This window comes from Hirundo rustica, chromosome 4, assembly GCF_015227805.2.
Source record: "Hirundo rustica isolate bHirRus1 chromosome 4, bHirRus1.pri.v3, whole genome shotgun sequence".
Classification (NCBI taxonomy): domain Eukaryota; kingdom Metazoa; phylum Chordata; class Aves; order Passeriformes; family Hirundinidae; genus Hirundo; species Hirundo rustica.
The window spans coordinates 71,828,792-71,846,066 of NC_053453.1; the positions used below are offsets into that span (position 1 = coordinate 71,828,792).

Below are 17,275 nucleotides of genomic sequence, written 5' to 3' on the forward strand. Positions count from 1 at the left end.
TCAAACTGAAGTGAGCTGAAACTACCCTGGAATAACTCCAGAAAATAATTATACCACAATCCAGGGTAGTATTGTGTAGAAACGACATGATGAGCCATTTCTGAGATCTGAATACCACCTATGATGTACTGGAAAAATAAAACCTCTCCACCTTACCTTTAAAATACAACGAAAAGTTTGAGGTAAGACTGAGCCAACAGCACCACTGATTAAAGGTCTTCTATTCTGCTGCTTTGCTAACCCAGGGTACAACTTAAGCCATTAGTCTAAGTCCTAGAGAATTTAATAAATCTATTACTGAGAGTGTAATTAATTAATTCATGTTTTCCATGTATGCACTCCTGGTACATCTAGTGGATCCAACAGTGTGGATAAGAATCCTGTCACGGACTGCCCAACTAATGTGATTTCGATTGAGATGTGCATTTTTATTTTTTTCCCCTGAAAACAGAACCTTATTGGATTTATTTTATGACCCGTATTTCTGAGGAAATGTGAACTGAATGCTACTTTTTCCACCTCAGTGACAACATAAACAAGGTTTGGGTTTCAGCTGCCTGGTGAGGTCTTTCCCTTCGAGCCAGTCCACAACATACAAAAACTGCCAAGACACCAACTCTAACTTTTTGAGTAATGTCACTTTATTAAGGGACTTAAAAGAATCACATTCTCTAGTAGCCTTGGAACAATGCAAATGGTGAACAAAAGACAAAAATAGATGTAATTGGTTCTGAAAAGCATGAACATCTGTAGAGAATGTGTTGCATTAATTCCTAAGGACTCTTGCTTTTGAAAAAAAAAGCACGTTCCATATATACAAGTGTCAGTGCAATAGCCAATAAAGCAATCAGTCAGAAATATAAAAATATCCTAGATACAAACTTAAAATAGATGTTTGAAGGCTGACCGTATCAGTATTGTGATATTTCTATATCTCAGGAGTACGATCACCGGGATGAGTTATTCTGATGAGGTAAGAAAACAGTAGATGCTCTGTGATAACACAAAGCCATACATTTATTATTTTATTTTTTTTTTCCCATAAGACAAAAAAATAGAGCACCCAATGAAACTCCAAGTCTTTGCAGCAAGTGCCCACAGGAAGTGAAATGATAGCCTATGATCATTATTACATTCCTGCATCATTCACCTCTGCTGTCTTTGCCAACAGTTCCATCAGCAAAACTCGCTCATTCTCCCCCCAACGCCCAGCTCCAGCAATGAATTGCATGTTCCTTGCAGATATACCACACCAGCAACCTCTTTAGACACAGACAGCATCTGTAAATGTCCAAAAATCACTTAGTCATTCTTTCCTTTACTGCCTGCAATTCTTTTCCTGGCAGCAAGGGCAGAAAGAGATTGCAAACCTTGACAGCAAGCAGCTCTCTCTCTCTAGCAGGGTTAGGGAGAGAACAGGGTGTGTCCTTTGCCTCAGGTGTTCCAGTGATGCCACTCAACTTGAGCCTTGGTTGGTTGAGCAATAAAATCACATTCCTCTTCTTTGCTCTGTGTTTAGGATGGGAGGATGCACTCATTTGGGGCCGCTGTTCCGAAAACAGAGGGTGATGTGGAAACTTTTCAGCTCGATGCTGTCTGCCTGCATCACCTTTCCTTCAGCCGCCTCTTCCAGTGTGACCCCTCCAGGCTCTGCTGCTGAACCCTGACCCCTGTTGTTTGACTTTTCAGAGAAGATGGCAGAACAACAGGTAGCCAGACAACACACCCTGTACCTCTGTGGCAAAGGGCACCAGGAAGAACTGGCAGCAGAGCTGGGAGTGCCGGAGGAATCCAACGAACACCGACTCCTACTCGGGGAGAAGGGCAGCGGTGAATTTCAAACTTTGCGACGGCATTCAGGCACTCCTCTATATGGAAGAGCAAAACGAATAATATATAGTTTCTAGGACAGCAATATTAACTCGATCAGGATACGATTTGTGTGATAAAAAAAGCACAACAGCAGCTGGCAGCTGCCTTCCTGTGAAACTTGCCTTACCACTTATGGCACACACATGCACTGAAGCACACAGCAGCTGCCTGAACCTGCAAAAGATTCTTTAGCTTTACATCCTAGATTCAAAAGCTTACCCTGAAATATTTTCGTTTCTCTTAATTGTTTTGTAAACCTCTTTTGTCTCAGGCAAATTCAGGCAGCTGTGTGACATGGAACAGCGAAGCTGGGAACATCTGCAGCGTGACAACACTCGACAGATTGTTTCAGGTTTTCTTTCAGTTTCAATGCAGATGCCAAAGCCTCCAGGAATCATCACACTTCTCTCCTTAACCCCACTGAACTTGGCAATCAGCGTCTGCAAATATTGAATTAGTGCTCACCACACCCCACCAAGACAGGCTATTACCTCCCGTGTAAACAGGCAGGGAGTGGAGGCACAGAATGACTAAGTGATTGTTCCAGTATCACAACACCAGTCTGGGAGAGCCAGGAGCTGAACCTGTATTTCTTGCATCTCAGCCTCAGGTTGTCTGTCCTGTTCTGTGTTGCAGCCTTAATTCTTTCCCGAAGAGGAAGACTGGGATCTCTTAAGAGTCTGTCACTGCTACTCTGCTTGACAGGTGATGTTGCCCATGGGATAGGAATTGTTGCATTCCCCACATCAAAAGGTGGAACACAGTGTGACATCTGTTTGCTGGAAGAAATACTAACCATACAAGTCCTTAAGAACATCAACATTTATTTAATATGATATAAAAGAAATGGGATATGAACATTTGTATTTGAACAATAATAAGTGGCTTCTTATACTTACATCGTATGCGCTCATTGTATAATATATACACAATGAACATAATTACATTTGTACACAAACTAAGTACTGGATTGAAAACCTGCTTATTGCTGTACACACCTTAACCCCGTGAAGGAAAAGCCCAGTACCTCAAAATACCTACACTCCATTCTAGTCAAGAAAAAGTAACCACTAACATTAATGTCTATGGTGACAGAAAGTGTGGCAGTAACTGCTGACATTGCAACCTGACCAAGAAATCATTACAGCAGAAACAGGACATCTTTTACTAAGCAATAATAAAAATGGCACGTTTTAAATATATCTATATGTATATATATATATATATATAAATTTTACAAATAAATTGTTAAAACAATAAATCGTAATGTTTAAAAAGTGTAAAACAAGGTTTAGTGGCGATATGTAAAATTAACCGAGTTATGCATCTAAAAGAAGCCAAAAAAGTAAACTTATATGATCCATCATTAAAAGAACATTAAATTCCGAAGAACAGCAAATAAAGTTCTGACTGTAGGCTGCACATTAAAAAGAGCCTTTATTTTATGTGCACAGAAATCGTAGCAGCAAGCTGGTATCAGGAGAACAATCTGAAGGTTGTTGAGTGTACACGTGGGCCATTTAAAGCTCTCTTGGAATAAACATTTTCCAGGAAGTGATAAAACGATGCTCCGTGGCCAAAAGCATCAGAACTATGAATTTCATAGATTTAAAATATACTGTACAACATCTTCTCGTATTTTCATAGGCCAGGTCCATTCATCTCAGGCATGAATTGTTTCAACGGAAGCCGTTAGTGCTGAAAGACAGACACAGATTGAGTTACTCTATTTTAGCAACAGGATATTGTCCAAAGAACTCGGGGGATTAAACACAGCAAAGAATTCCTGACCTCATCCTAGCAATGCAGGTGTAGAACACAACAAAATATCTGAGAAATCAGTTGTTTCCAAAATCTGTTCTCCTGATGAATAACACTGCTGTCAAGATATTTTGACAGAAAGAAGCAAAACCAAGACTTTTTTTTTTTCAAATTTACACCATTTTGAATGAAAATCTGTTTACTCTGAGAGTTTTATCCTGCTACACATGGTCATACTCAAATGCTCTTCACCTAAACCCAGTAATAATAGCCAAGATCCTAACCAGGCACATTTTTAAGAGGGATGCAGAATTACTGAGTTGCTGCACTGTACTGGCAGCGTAGTTCAAGTGCTCCACCCAGAGCTTGCTGTATTTTGGTAATTGCTGCAAGGACTTCCTATAAATAGCTTTTCACAGTTCATTTGTAAAAACATTCCTGAGCTTTGAATCCAGGTGCTGTATAAAATTTCATTATACCCCCCAACACTCAGTGCAAATGCAATGCTTAAAATCTAACAGGGCCAGTGGTACACACACAGATTTGTCTCTGTAAAATAAAGGCTGTGACAAAAAAAGGAGCTTTGTGTTAAGGGCTTTCTCCTTAGTCCCACAATATCCTGTGCCACCAATTTCCTATGGCAAATTCCCCCGGCATCGTGCCCAGAGTATCATTTTTCTAATTGACTGTAAAAGCCAAATACAGGTATTACCTCTTCGTTCCCTGAAATCCGCTATACATTTTCCAGATGCTGCCTGAAAAATTTGGTTGCATATGACCAGGGCTGATCCTACAGCTTGGAAGCTCCCTTTGGCACACATGACTTGTTGAAAATGAGGGATGCTGAATTCCTGTATGTTAAAAAGAGGTGCCAAAATCTCTCATCAAAGCAATCTCTCTTCCAAAAACTGGATTACTGGAAGCACAGCCCCAGAAGGTAAAGGGCAGTAAATGCTGCAGGCAAGCACCGAGCTCCATCCATCTCCTCTGCATGCTAAGCCCAGCTCCTGGCACAAATTTGTTTTGGGACTCCAAGGAAACGACCAACAGAGGTTTTAGAGGGTGGAACTGTCCCGAACACAGAAATGTTTCACCTGGCTCTGGGGATACACCTCACCAAGGTGGGGGGCAAAAGCCTTTTCCCTATTCATTACTATTTTATTCAGAATAAATCCTAAAGGAAATGAATTTGCTGATCTGAGCTGAAAGCAGCTTAATGCAGTTGGTGATGGATTTCTGTTTGCTCCCCTTCTCCTGACAGGTGCCCTGTGCCTATGGGCAGAACCCAGCAGCGCAGTTTCGCTTTAATTACTGACCCAAAACTCAGCTGACGGGGGAATGTTTGTCCTAGGAAATAAACGTGTGCATATTTATACAGAACCTGCAAAGCATTAACACCAATCAGCATTTCCAGAAGGAAAGTCCCACACTCGTATTTTTTAAAATAGTGCTGTATTAAACGTTTTGAATAAAAGTACAAAAATTCAAGCGAAATCTAATCATGGCAGACCACACCCATCAGCAAGGCAGGAGCAGTGTCAGGACTGAATGTGAAGATGGCATTTTCCACTTTCTCAAAAGGAGAAAGTATTTTAATAATTTTCCTTTTTTTTTTTTTTTTTTTTTTGGTAAGGAGTATAAATAGTTTCTTGCCCTTAGTTCATATTAGAAAAGTCTCTGTGACGACTAATAAGTCTGATTCTGCTATAAAGAAACCTTGGCAACTGAGACCGGGACAGTAAATCTAAAAAAAAAAGTATTTTCAGATCTCCTCATGCTAAATGACTGAAAATGTCTCAATTTTCAAGCTTTCTTCGGTTGCATTAGCTAGGGCATTTAACACTGCCATTGAAACAAAGCTCATTCTTTTAGAAGAAAGCTTATTTAAACAGACACTTCCTGACCATTCACACTGATACCCCACTAACTTTGTTAAACACTTGCCTAAACAAACACAAACTTTCCATTTCCATGGCCATCCATTAAGTGGGTAACACCAGAGGAAGGAACATGTAAATTTAGCCTAACTCATGCTTTCTAACTTAATTCCTCTAGTGGAATCTAGTTAGAAATCTATCCTGACACAGTGGGTGAAGCAATCACCCGCTCTGTCAGGAAAGAGCAGCTGTGTAGGGCTTCCTCTACAGAAAGAAAAGAAACAAAACAACAAAACAACTTTTTAAATTGTTCTTTTTATGTTTTAAGCCATAAATTCTTCAGGCTGTTCCCTCCTGAGCGTCACTGAGCTCTGGTTGCCCATTTTGCCCACGACTGAAGCATCAAGACTCATCTGCACCTGTGCAGTGACGCTCATCCCCAACTCCCTGTTCTGGATCAGCTCAGGCCTCCTGTGTAACTCCAAGGGCTATCACCCTGCCAGTTGTGGAGAACATGCCTGATGAACCAATTAGCCCTTTCTCTTTGTGGCTGGATGGAGAGTGCTCTCCTTGCAAGCCAGTCGAGAGAGGAATTTGGTTTGCTCCCCGGCTAATTTATATTCAACACTGCAGGAAACTCTTGTCTTGCCGAGTATCAGCTCCAGATGTTTCTCACAAAAAACCAAAACAAACAGTGTACAAATACCTGGGAGAATGGTTAGGAACAGGAGAGGTGGGGAAAGAAAAGAACGTACTTCTCTGTAACTATACACACATGAAATGTGATCCTTCTGTGAGCTGTGTCTGTGTGGATGGAGCTGGTGACAGGGACGACTCGGGTGAAGAAGGCAAACTTTTCACTGCCAGTCATACAGCAAAATAAATAAGAATACAAGTTACAGAAGCCATAAGAAAGAGGAGCTTGAGAAAAAAAAATCACCATTTCAAGCCATAGCAAATATAAGCAGAAACAAATGAAAGGTACACAAGTAAAGGCTTAAAATCTGATCAGCACGAAAAGCACAGCTTCAAGGGAGAGCGTAGCCTGATCCTTAATCAGGCTTAGAAATAACTAGGAGAACAGCAAACACGTGAATGCTGATGCTTTATGTTGCCAAGAAAGAGAGGGAGGGGAAAAAAGTAAAATTTAAATAGTTGGGATAGGCCCAGACCCACCTTCACATCCCAGCTCAGATTAACTAAGCTTTTTCATTCTGCTGAGCAGTACAAAATGTACAAGTTCTGGTTTTGATTATCAAGTCACAGAAAGGGATTGCTGACTGCACTACAAAGGTCCAGATCACCCCTTATATCCGTAAGCTGAACCATTTGGCTTACTTAACCATTCCCATCAGCAAATACCCTAATAATGTCTTAGAATTCTATCTTTTCCTTTCCTCCTTCCCTACTCACTCCCCTCCTTTTTCCCTTCTTTGCACACAGTTTTGCTTTATATTCCACTCTGCTCTGCTTGCAGAATAGTCCACCACCAGTCATTGTACCAGTCAGGTGGTTTCTGTTTTCTTCATCTTTCTTACTCCTCAAAACATGGCCAAACCGGGGTCTTTTACTTGCCAGTTTAAAATATTGGAAGCTCTCGATAATTCCACAGTTTTGGGCATATCTAAGGTCACTCAGCAGCAGGGAGTAATGGTAAAAAGTCTCCACATGTCCAGGATTGAGATGAAAAAGGAAAGATTTGCTCCAACCAACAACTACAGTATGACTCAATTTCTGGCAACAGTTAGTTAAACCCCTGAATTAGCCACTATAAAAGCTATATTAAAACCTCAAAAAAAATGGAATTCCTCTAGCTGTCTACTGGGAAACTATTTTTCTGTACAGTGATAAAACTCTACATTTTACATGTAGACTAGCTCGGCATTTTCAATTCCCAAGGGTTTCAGAGCATCAAAAGACAATGAAAATGAAATAAAGTTTTACATATGTCCTGGATAAGCCGTGCTTATCCAGCCAAACTCTTTTCCATACCTGCTGCTGCCTGATTTCCTTTTGAAGACTGTGCTGCTAATTCAAATGAAGACACAATCCCTTCTTGTTCTTGAACACTAAGTATTTCACTTTCTTCTGAGCTGGTTTTGGGTTTGTGGTTTGCGACTGTGGTCACACTCTGCAAGCTGCTTGAAAAAAGCACAGCCTTTAGAACTCGCTCTAACTTAATTTCAGGTGTTAACCACTTAGCATGAGAGCTATAATTAAATTTTCTCCTGCTAATAGTATAAAAAGTTGCAACTTGCAAGTCCAGGTAGGGTAAATTAAGCAGGCATTTTGAAACCTTTCAACTTTGTGTAGTTACACTTTTTAAAAAGCACCTGGAATGATTCCATATCCTCTTAATTCCACAATGCTGCAAAGTAATGAGGTAAAAATTAAAGCAGGCTATGTAGAATAAATGTTTACTTTGCTCCTAAATATCAGCGATAAAGAGCATGTGATGGAAGCACTGGCTGAAGTGTTCATAATAAATTGATACAAAGCTTGAACTGACCTTATTGAACACATTTTGGAGGCCACATTTTGTGAATGCATTCTGTTTACAACTGGGACATCACTTTGAAAATAAACATTGCTTCACCCACCAGCTCATCAACTCTGACTGAACCCTTGCAGCAGTTAAGCCTCTCACTAGATTCCCCTGTAAGTAAACCACTCAAAGCCATATAAATAAACCCTTCCAGTATTTATGGCCGTTGCTCGGTCCATTCAGCTAATAAATACAACATGCAAGTTTAAAATAGCCCCTGAACATCTTGTTTGATTTTTACCTTATATCACCATCATGTGTTTCTTCCAATTTATTTTTCTTTTCTGCTTTCTCTTCATTACTCTCTTCTTTTGAGTCAGATACAACATGTGCATCTGATAAAAGATCATCAGTTTTTGACAGCTATAAAAAAATTGAAATCATGAACCCAAAAGCTGTAACACACACTAAGTGGCAGATAAGAAATACAGTACCAGGAAACAGTTTTATTAACAGACAAATTTTGCCATCATGTATACTTAGTAACTCAGAATTACATAACTTAAGAAATTTTTATCAATACCATGCAGGTTAATAGAGTTATCCTAAAACTTCTACCAGAGGCCTTGGGCAGGGTTTGACTTAATAACTTCCAGAACTTTTCTGAACTCTTTGGATTGCAGCCTGCCTGTTTTTCCATGCTATCCCTCTCTTCATGATGCCAACGAAAATTCCAGATGCTGCAATATTTTCTTGACAGGACTGAATGCTGCAGTTAAAGTCTGATTACACATAAATAGAGTGTATTACCTAATTTTCCTTTTGAAATATTTGTATATTTAACAAAGCAACAGTCTCTCAAAAAGGAATGTTTCTAATGGATAACAATATAAATTAGTTATTGGATTTTATACTATTCTCCATCAGATATATATTAAAAAAACCCCTAAATATAAAATAGGAAAACAAAAGGATGATCAGACAAAAGAATCATTAACTGAGGCATATGGATATAGAAGAAGAAAAAACCTCTACACAATACTTTAAAATAATATTGAACTATAAACAGGATATAATTATGTAGCAGCAACTCTAGTAATCCCTTCCTCACAGTCAGTCTGGTTTTGCTGAGTGTTAAGGGCACTTCAGCACCAGAAACACCAAGGCAATTCCCTGCCAAGCGTATTTCAAACTATTCCAAGGCAGGAAATCAAAGCAGTGACAAATATCTAAAAGCACAGGTACTGCCTGCTTCCAGGTGTGATTTGTTGTCTCAGCTTTATTTTGCTTTCTACAAGCGATTTGATGCGCCGTAACAAACCAAACAAAAATTCAGGGACGTGAAATGGCTGTCAAAAATTACACTGGGGTAGCCTAAGCAATCAACATGTCAATGATTATTATTTAAAGACCATACACAAGCAAATTCAGTGCCTCAGATATGCACAGAGCCAATACAATTTTGTGATTCACTGTGGAATATTGTATATCCAACAAGAAGTCTTCATTTTCCAAGCAAAAGGAAGTGGCTCACTTTCCCATACTCTGGTGCGAGTGTCTCAAAATACTTTGACAAGCTGATGAACTGTTTAATAAGGAATATTTCTGTACCTCTTTAGTAAAACTTGAATTATGTTCTGGATCTCCATCATTTTTCAGTTGTGCTATTTCTTCACCAGGACTTCCATTACTTTGTTTCAAATTATTTTCTCTACTGGTGCTCTCTAACTCCTTCATGTTACCAGATACTGTCTCATCCTTTTTTCGATTCTGTGGAACAAAATTGGTGCATGGACATATTGTTACAAAAGTTATCACAGCCTCAGTTCTGTGACAATGCTGTCCTCCGACTGATTAAAAAAAAAAAAAAAAACCAAACCAAAAAACAAACTTGAAAAAACCTTAAGCAAAGATTGCAATAAGGAAAGTGGAAATCATTAAAGACTCGGAATTTTCTCATTCTTGTACCTTTCAAAACAGTTCAGCCTGTCTAACATTTCTTTGTCTGTAAGATTATTGTATTCCCTTCTCTCCAATGTCACCCTTATCTTCTGAAATTTCACTCATATTTAGCTCAGTCACAAATCAGCCTAGCAGCATTCTTACTTGCATTCATAAGCACTGCTCTTTTTACAAAATGGCTTTTTCTGGTTTAAGGAAAAAAAAAAGAAATCGATAAAAAAATCTGCTTTCAGCACAAAATTCACAGTGCACCTGCATGCACTCCCTCCAATTATCTTGGGTAGCCTCCAAGCCTATGGTGTGAACTGATTTAATAGAGGACAACACAGCCTCTGATAATGGCAGAGGATATTAATTATTTCTTAAAAAAAAAAAAAAAAAAAAAAAAAAAATCCACTGCCCAGAGAATAAGCTGACACAAAATTTTTGAGGAAGGATGGTAGAGGCGATTTAAGATTGTGAACTGTGGACACATGATATTGGCAGACCCGAGGGGAGGCTCATCTGAGAACTGGAGCTGAGAAAAATAAGAGCCATGGAAGCAGTAAATCTCCAAGCTGAATTCCTGTGATCTAACACATGCACTCTATTAAGAGGAAATTCCACCTAAGTCAGTCCATAAATCAGTGTCTCTGCTCTCCTAAATTAAAGTGTGCACCCCTTATCACACGCTTGTCCCAACAACAGTTGTGAAGCAACTTCCTTTTGTATTATGGTAATCACTTCAAATTTACACAGCAGGCCATTTATAAAATCCCTTTCCCCCCCTCCAAATCTTAAAGACTTCCAGCAGCTAATGCCATTGCGCCGTTTTTTCTAAAAATCAATAGGCATAAAAACTATGCTTTTAGAAATAAAAGCTATTATTCAGCATAATACCTCACCCTGGGGCTCGTAACCAAATAGCATTCTGGAAGAATTCAAGTTGCGATAGAAAAAGTGACTTTGTAACACGGACTATTGGCTAAATATTCAATTCAGAGATCTCCTCCCTCCCTCTGTAAATTCCTTATCATCTGCAGAGCCCTGATTTCACAAAGACTGAGGAGCATGGTGCAAAGAACAGAATTGTCCTGAGTTCTGGCACAGATTTGGGCCATTCCCCCACTGTGCTGCCCTGTGCTGGTGTGACACACGGGAGTGCAGCATCCTCACCCTGAGGGATGGAATGGGCCCACAGGGGAGAGGAAAAGCTGGAGCACCTCTGTAAATTCTCCTGCAAGAACCACCTGCAAAGCTCTGCTTGGCACGAGCTCTTCTCCGCAAAGGCAGCGTTAATCACAGAAATATTTGTAGCAACTCCCTTCACATCCAGCGTTCCTGATGTCAGTCCAAATGCAGATGCTCGATTCGCAAAGGCTAAACTGGAATTCGGAGCCTTCTGGGGATTCAAAGCCCTCGAAGGAAAAGTTACTTTGGTACAGCTCTGCAGCAGTTTGTCATGCTGAGAGGGGGAAAAAAAAACCAACCCCAAATGCAAAGCTAAAACATCTTTGGAAATACCTTCCTGACACTGCAATATAGTTAATCTGCTTTTGGAAAATCAGATGTTTAAATGCCCACAGAACAAAGAAAGAAGGCATTTCTTAGTTAGGAAAGTAAATAATAACAATAAAAAAGTCAGTAAACAGTGTGGTCTGAAGAAAAAATGTATTCCAGAAGATTAAAAAACCCAAAGAACACAAAAACCGACCAAAAATCAACTCCATGAAGCTACCGGAAAAGAAAATTAATTTTAAATATTTACAGAACAGTAGGCTGCCTAATATCTGCTACCCTATATCAGGGTTTGGTTTGGCTTTTGGGGGTTTGTTTGTTTGGGGTTTTTTTTTTAGATATATATTCAGAATAATATTTCCTGGTTAATGAGAAGTCGTATCTTTCTCTTCTCTTCTATCCTCAGCCTTTACTCATGAGTAAATTTTCTAGGTAAATAAACAAGTTTAAGAATGAGTGAAAACAAAAGCGTGGCTTCTATTCTAATGTATTTATGGGCTCAAACACCACAGCAGAGGAGCACCACTTAGGAGCTCTGATCATAAATACACATTCCTACCTAAAAATGTTACAGATGTTTGAATACATTACAGGGCAGAAAAAACATCAGCATCGACTTCCTTTCAACATCAACGGAGTCATGATTCTCCCTGATCTTGTTCTTAGTTACAAACCTTGAGATTTCACATTGTTGGCTAAATTGGACCAAAACACCCTGCCCTGTTAGCAAATATCACAAAGCCTAATCCACTGGACATGGATTTGAACTGCTTGTTTTCCTAAAAGGCGATGAAGTGGTTTTAGGTGTAAGCATGAAGGTTGTCCTTTTGAGTCTGTGACCCTACAATGAGTCTCAAATGAACTCCTTTGTCTTTTGGCCACTGTGGGACCCACCTGTGCCAATTTGAACGGATTATCCCTGACATGGGATGAGCCCTGGGAAGGAGACTGGTCTGAAACGCCAATAATGTTGAGTCCTTTCCTCTTCTCTCTCAGACAAGCTTGTTGGTGTCTCTTTATTCTTTCCATCTGTTCCTCCACAGTCATTCGAGGCCGTGAGCCCTCTGCAAGGCACAGCTGCTCCACTGCACTCCTTGGTCTTTCCTTAAATGGAAGAAAAAATATATATGGGTTTCAAAAAAAGCTAAGATTTTACATTGCTAACTGACCAGAAGAGATCACCTAATGATTTACCAAAGAGCAGAAAACCAACGGCCAAATAAAGACCTCCTATGCATGTGGGGGGAAAAAAAAAGTACAAACCCCAATTATCAATAAATGAACACTGAAATTCAACGTAAAAGGAAGGAATACTTTGCTCTTCTGAACAATAACATTACCATCACCAACAATAAACGTCAGGAGAATGGGTAGGTGCTCTCTCAAAGCCACCCTCTCAAGCTGAAACAATTTACCAGACATTATAAAACTGGCAAACACAGGATATTTGACTGAGACAGAAACATAATTGAAATTTAACGATCCAGGAGATTTACACCAGTTGATCTAATAGTAATTTCTGCCTTTTTATTTCAAGAGAAACTACAGCTGGGCATCATTTAACTGCAAGTGCAGGCTGAAACAAAGTGAATCTATTATCACTTAAAAATCTGTAATTCTAAGCATTATATTTTTCCCAAAATAACACCCATTTACCTACTCTTTTCTTGAAATCCACTGGTTTTTAGGCAGATTTGTACTTTTTATGACAGATAAAAATCGACTTCAGGCTAATCAGCTGCATTCAGCACATTTACAGTAACTGATTTCAGTTATGAGAGGTGGCATTCTTTCTCCAGTCAACATCCTGGGAGATTCTCTCTCCTCTCCCAGTTTTCTCACAACTTCCTTTCCACTATTTGTACTGTTACTATGGCAGAAGTTTCCCTCTCTTTTGCATGAACTACATGTAAATGTGTGCCTTTAACCCAGAGCCCATAGAACTGTTTAATCTGAAATTTTGGGTTTTTTACCTGCATACTGCTTATTACATCTTTATTTTGTGGCTGCTTTAGCTATTTCCCAAATTGTTTTATTACTGCAATAAATAAAAGCCTGCATTTGTTATAAAGGGGCTGTTAAATTGCCAAATACAAGTGTTTGAAAGATGCTTTATGTGCTTTCAACTCAAGCCTGAACTTCAGTAGACTTATGATTTACCATTTGATTCTTGCCAAGTTTGAGCATCTCCATGCAGTTTAACATACATGGCATTTATAATTACATCATTTTTTCCATAGCTGTCTCCATTAACCTAGTATATAAAGCTTTTATAACAGTGATTTTTCTTTCCTTTTTTTAAAATTTTTTTTATTTTTTTTATTTTTGTAAAGACAATGAAAACAACTTCAACTTTTGGAGTTAACGACCAAAGTTAAAAACGAACACGTCCAACGCTCAAAGTTTATTTTGAAGTACCGTTCTTAGATCTATCTTCTTATTCTTCCTCAAAGTGACATAGGATGCTATTGTCGAGGACTCTGGCGTTGGGGATTTGGTTCTGGGTGGTACAACTCCCACAGGGAAATGTGAGCCTGCAAAACAGCAAAGCAACGTACTGAGTGCTGTGCAAATCACTGCCAAAAGCGCTGACTTGATTTCTAGAAAAGACACATTGTCAGCCTGGGGAACGCTTCTTCAAAAGAAGAAAGTGGTCCTGAGCTGGTGGGTGAAGATACTGAAGGTCCAGCCAGCTCTTGGATGGCCTCATTTGTGTGTGCACACCTGTGCTCATGTCTGTGTGTGGATGAAATCACCCCTCAGCCTGGTCAGCTGGTGAGTGAGAACAGGAGCTGAGGGTATTCTGTTGTAAAGCAACAGTTTGCAGCTCCTGTAGACATAAAAAAGGATAAAACAGAGTTCCATTCTCTTTTTGTGTCACCTCTGTGTACCACACAGGTCACAAATATTCCTCTGCTCTCATATTTGACATGGTCCCACTTCTCTTTAATTGCTGATGTTTGAAGAGACAGGGAAATGGCTGGCATCAGCAGTGATCAGAACAGTAACGTGCACAACCACCAGAAAAACCTTTTCAAATTTCCTCTGAAATTATTTACTTTTAGAACCACCCTCAATAAGAAACTGCCATTATTTAGGTATGACTCCTTACAACAGCAAGATAGAAAAAAACTCAGAGATGAGCTGCCTTTAGGTTAAAAACTTAAGACAGAATAGCATAAAAACGTTTCACAGAGCTGTGATGGCTTACACACCAGAACAGAACTGAAACAATCACAAATGCTTACATTTTCCTACTGCATGGGGATTGCTACTATGGGTGAATGCCCAGAACAAGAAATGTGTTAGAAAATTCATAAGCTCAAATGATAAACACAGCTATGACAAAAAACAGACTGAAGGGAGTTTTAGAATATACAAAGCCTCTCACTGCTTGCTACCACTGCAGCTATCCTGTTCCACACCTCTAAATATTATTTATCTTAGAGGAATTTCCACTATTGCTTTCCCTGACTGGGGACTGTTTTTCTACAAATGGACATATTAAAATGATTTCTAAGCTTTCTACAATCAGTGTAGCTTTTCTTACTTTGTCTTTATCATTACTTCACCTCTTGACATAAATTACTGTGAATAATCAGAAACATCACAGGTCAATAAAACCTAGGCATGTTGTAAGAAAGACAAGTTTCTCAATTCAGGTCATTGATAATTAGCAATTCTCAGGATAAATAGTACATTTTTTTCGCCACCAAGTTAACAGAAATTTAATTATGCGCCTTAACGTTGTATCTCAGCAAATACCAGAAAGAATTTGAATTGACAAATTGTGTGCTAAGTGCAAGCTTAATTATACCACAGGGCCATTCACATGTTGTGAATTGTATGCTAACCTTAGTTTTAAAAACCTTGATGACTATTCTGATGAAAATAGTATCTTTGTACAACCATAATTCTCGGTAAAATCCCGTTATTGTTGCATCAGCCTGCTCTGTAAGTGCTTACTCAAAGCACCAAAACAAGAAGGCAGCGATCCTGGCAACATCAGTCCTCTTAGGGTGAAAAAAAATAGTCAGGTTTAGGTACTTTTTCTCAAAGCTCTTAATGTGGTTTTTGGGAGGCGCTAAAGCTGAGCGTTTTCCTGAAGTCATCTTTAACAAACTATTCTGTGTGTTTTAACAAACAGAATTGAGAAGCACTTCCTGGTAAAAGACTCTACCAAGCAATTAGTAGCTTTTATGGGAGCTAGATGAAGAGAAGAATCTAAAGCATTTAGCAATTGCAAAGACCTTTATTGTCTGTACACTCCAAGGTCATGATCATTATTCCTATTATATCAGAGGACAGAAGGCAATTCAACAATTACAAGATTAAAAAAAAAAAGAAAAAGACATTGTTTCCCTGCCTTATGAGAGCCTGAAAATTCTGTGGTGCTGCCTTTTTGGACGTTCCAGCGACATAACATCGGGAGCTTGATTCAGAAACTGAGTAATTGTTCAAGGGTAAGAACATAAAATGGGTAATTGTTCAAGGGAATGGTGTGTGGGGAATGTGAGTGATGTGATTAGACATGGTGTCAATAAGGATTTCAGGGTTGTTGGTGAGTGTAATGTTTGATTTTTCTGCGGTGTAATTGACTGAAATTTCTCTCGTCATATAATTAAATCATTATTTTATTGCTGGAGCTGTTCCATCAAACTGAGAAATGGACAGGCTGCAAAGACACGAAACCACGAGGCAGCTTCTACAACACAGCTGAGCTCTGCATTCCTCACGAAAAAGCTGGAAGGTTGTAAACACCGTGCCCGGGAACAAACCTTTAGCAGAAGATTCTGATTCCGAAATTGGTTCTGTTTTTTCTTCCCCATTTGACTCATCCACTTCTGCTACTGTAGTTAACTCGGGCTCGCTCTTATAAAGCCTATAATCAGGACCCTGAGGAACATCAAGGGGTGAGGTAAATAAACAGGCACTTTGGTCCAAGTATTTATGTCTTAAGACTCAAATCAATTCTTTTGTGCTATCTCACTTGAAGACAGCGTTCCATTGTTCAAGTGGTATGGCAGAAGTATTTTTGGGTAGTTAATTTGAGCGACGTTTGCAGACAATCAGAAATTACGGGAAAAAAATTGCCATAAAAAGGCAGAACAGTGGGGTTTTGTTTTAATGATCTTCTGGAAACAAATTGGTACAAGCTCCAAAAACTGAGCCCTGAGATTTTTAAAGGACTAGCAGGGAGAAGAATCTAAGCTGATGGAATTTAAGTCTTAAGACATTTTATATATGCACAGAACACATGACAGGAAAAGCGTGAAGAGCAAATGATGCGGCTATAAACAAAAACTAAAGTGAAAACCGTAACACAAAAGTAGCCAGATGAGTAAACAAAAAACGGCGACTGCAAAGGAGGGGAGGATGCTTCAAGAACAACGTGGCAGTTGAAGCCACTTACACAGTAAGATCCATTTCTCTGATATCCTTGAACTTGGTACATCTTCTTTTCTTCTGTCAGATGTACTGGGCCCCTGCTATAACAGAGCAAGGAGCTGCTATCACTGGGCAGAGGGGGGATTATGGGAGGATGCTCTGTAAAGTCATAGGACCGAGGGAGTGGAGGACGAGGTGGGACTACTTCCTCTTCCTAAAGATTGTAGAATAGTCACCTTATTTAGACGTGCGCACCTGGTACAGTTATTTATAACTTAAAAAGAAAGATACATTACCATGGCTACAGCAGCTATAGATTTTTGCAGTTAAAGGGACAACGTCGCATTTAACAACAACAAAAAAATCAAATTATTCTAACACCTGCACTTTCTGTTGGACGTGTACAAACTCTCTAAATCATACTTTTTAAAAC

The 17,275-nt window shown here is 39.3% G+C and overlaps 1 protein-coding gene across 23 annotated transcripts in view; it reads right to left on the reverse strand.

Moving 5' to 3' along the window:
* Positions 1-619: 619 nt before the first annotated feature.
* PLEKHA5 (pleckstrin homology domain containing A5) overlaps positions 620-17,275 on the reverse strand; it is a 158,712-nt gene continuing 142,056 nt past the window's right edge. For 8 of the 23 annotated variants that reach the window (XM_058420126.1, XM_040061259.1, XM_058420123.1 and 5 more), the window contains 8 exons: positions 16,233-16,350; positions 13,873-13,988; positions 12,349-12,558; positions 9,607-9,765; positions 8,297-8,418; positions 7,503-7,648; positions 6,286-6,370; positions 620-3,570 (listed from right to left, as the gene is read on the reverse strand). In XM_058420126.1, coding sequence (XP_058276109.1) covers positions 3,552-3,570; positions 6,286-6,370; positions 7,503-7,648; positions 8,297-8,418; positions 9,607-9,765; positions 12,349-12,558; positions 13,873-13,988; positions 16,233-16,350 — 975 coding nt within the window. In that variant the 3' untranslated portion in view covers positions 620-3,551. Of the gene's footprint in view, positions 3,571-6,265; positions 6,371-7,502; positions 7,649-8,296; positions 8,419-9,606; positions 9,766-12,348; positions 12,559-13,872; positions 13,989-16,232; positions 16,351-16,867; positions 17,057-17,275 lie in introns of all 23 variants that reach the window. The other 15 variants (XM_040061256.1, XM_040061251.1, XM_058420121.1 and 12 more) reach the window with 4 other exon arrangements.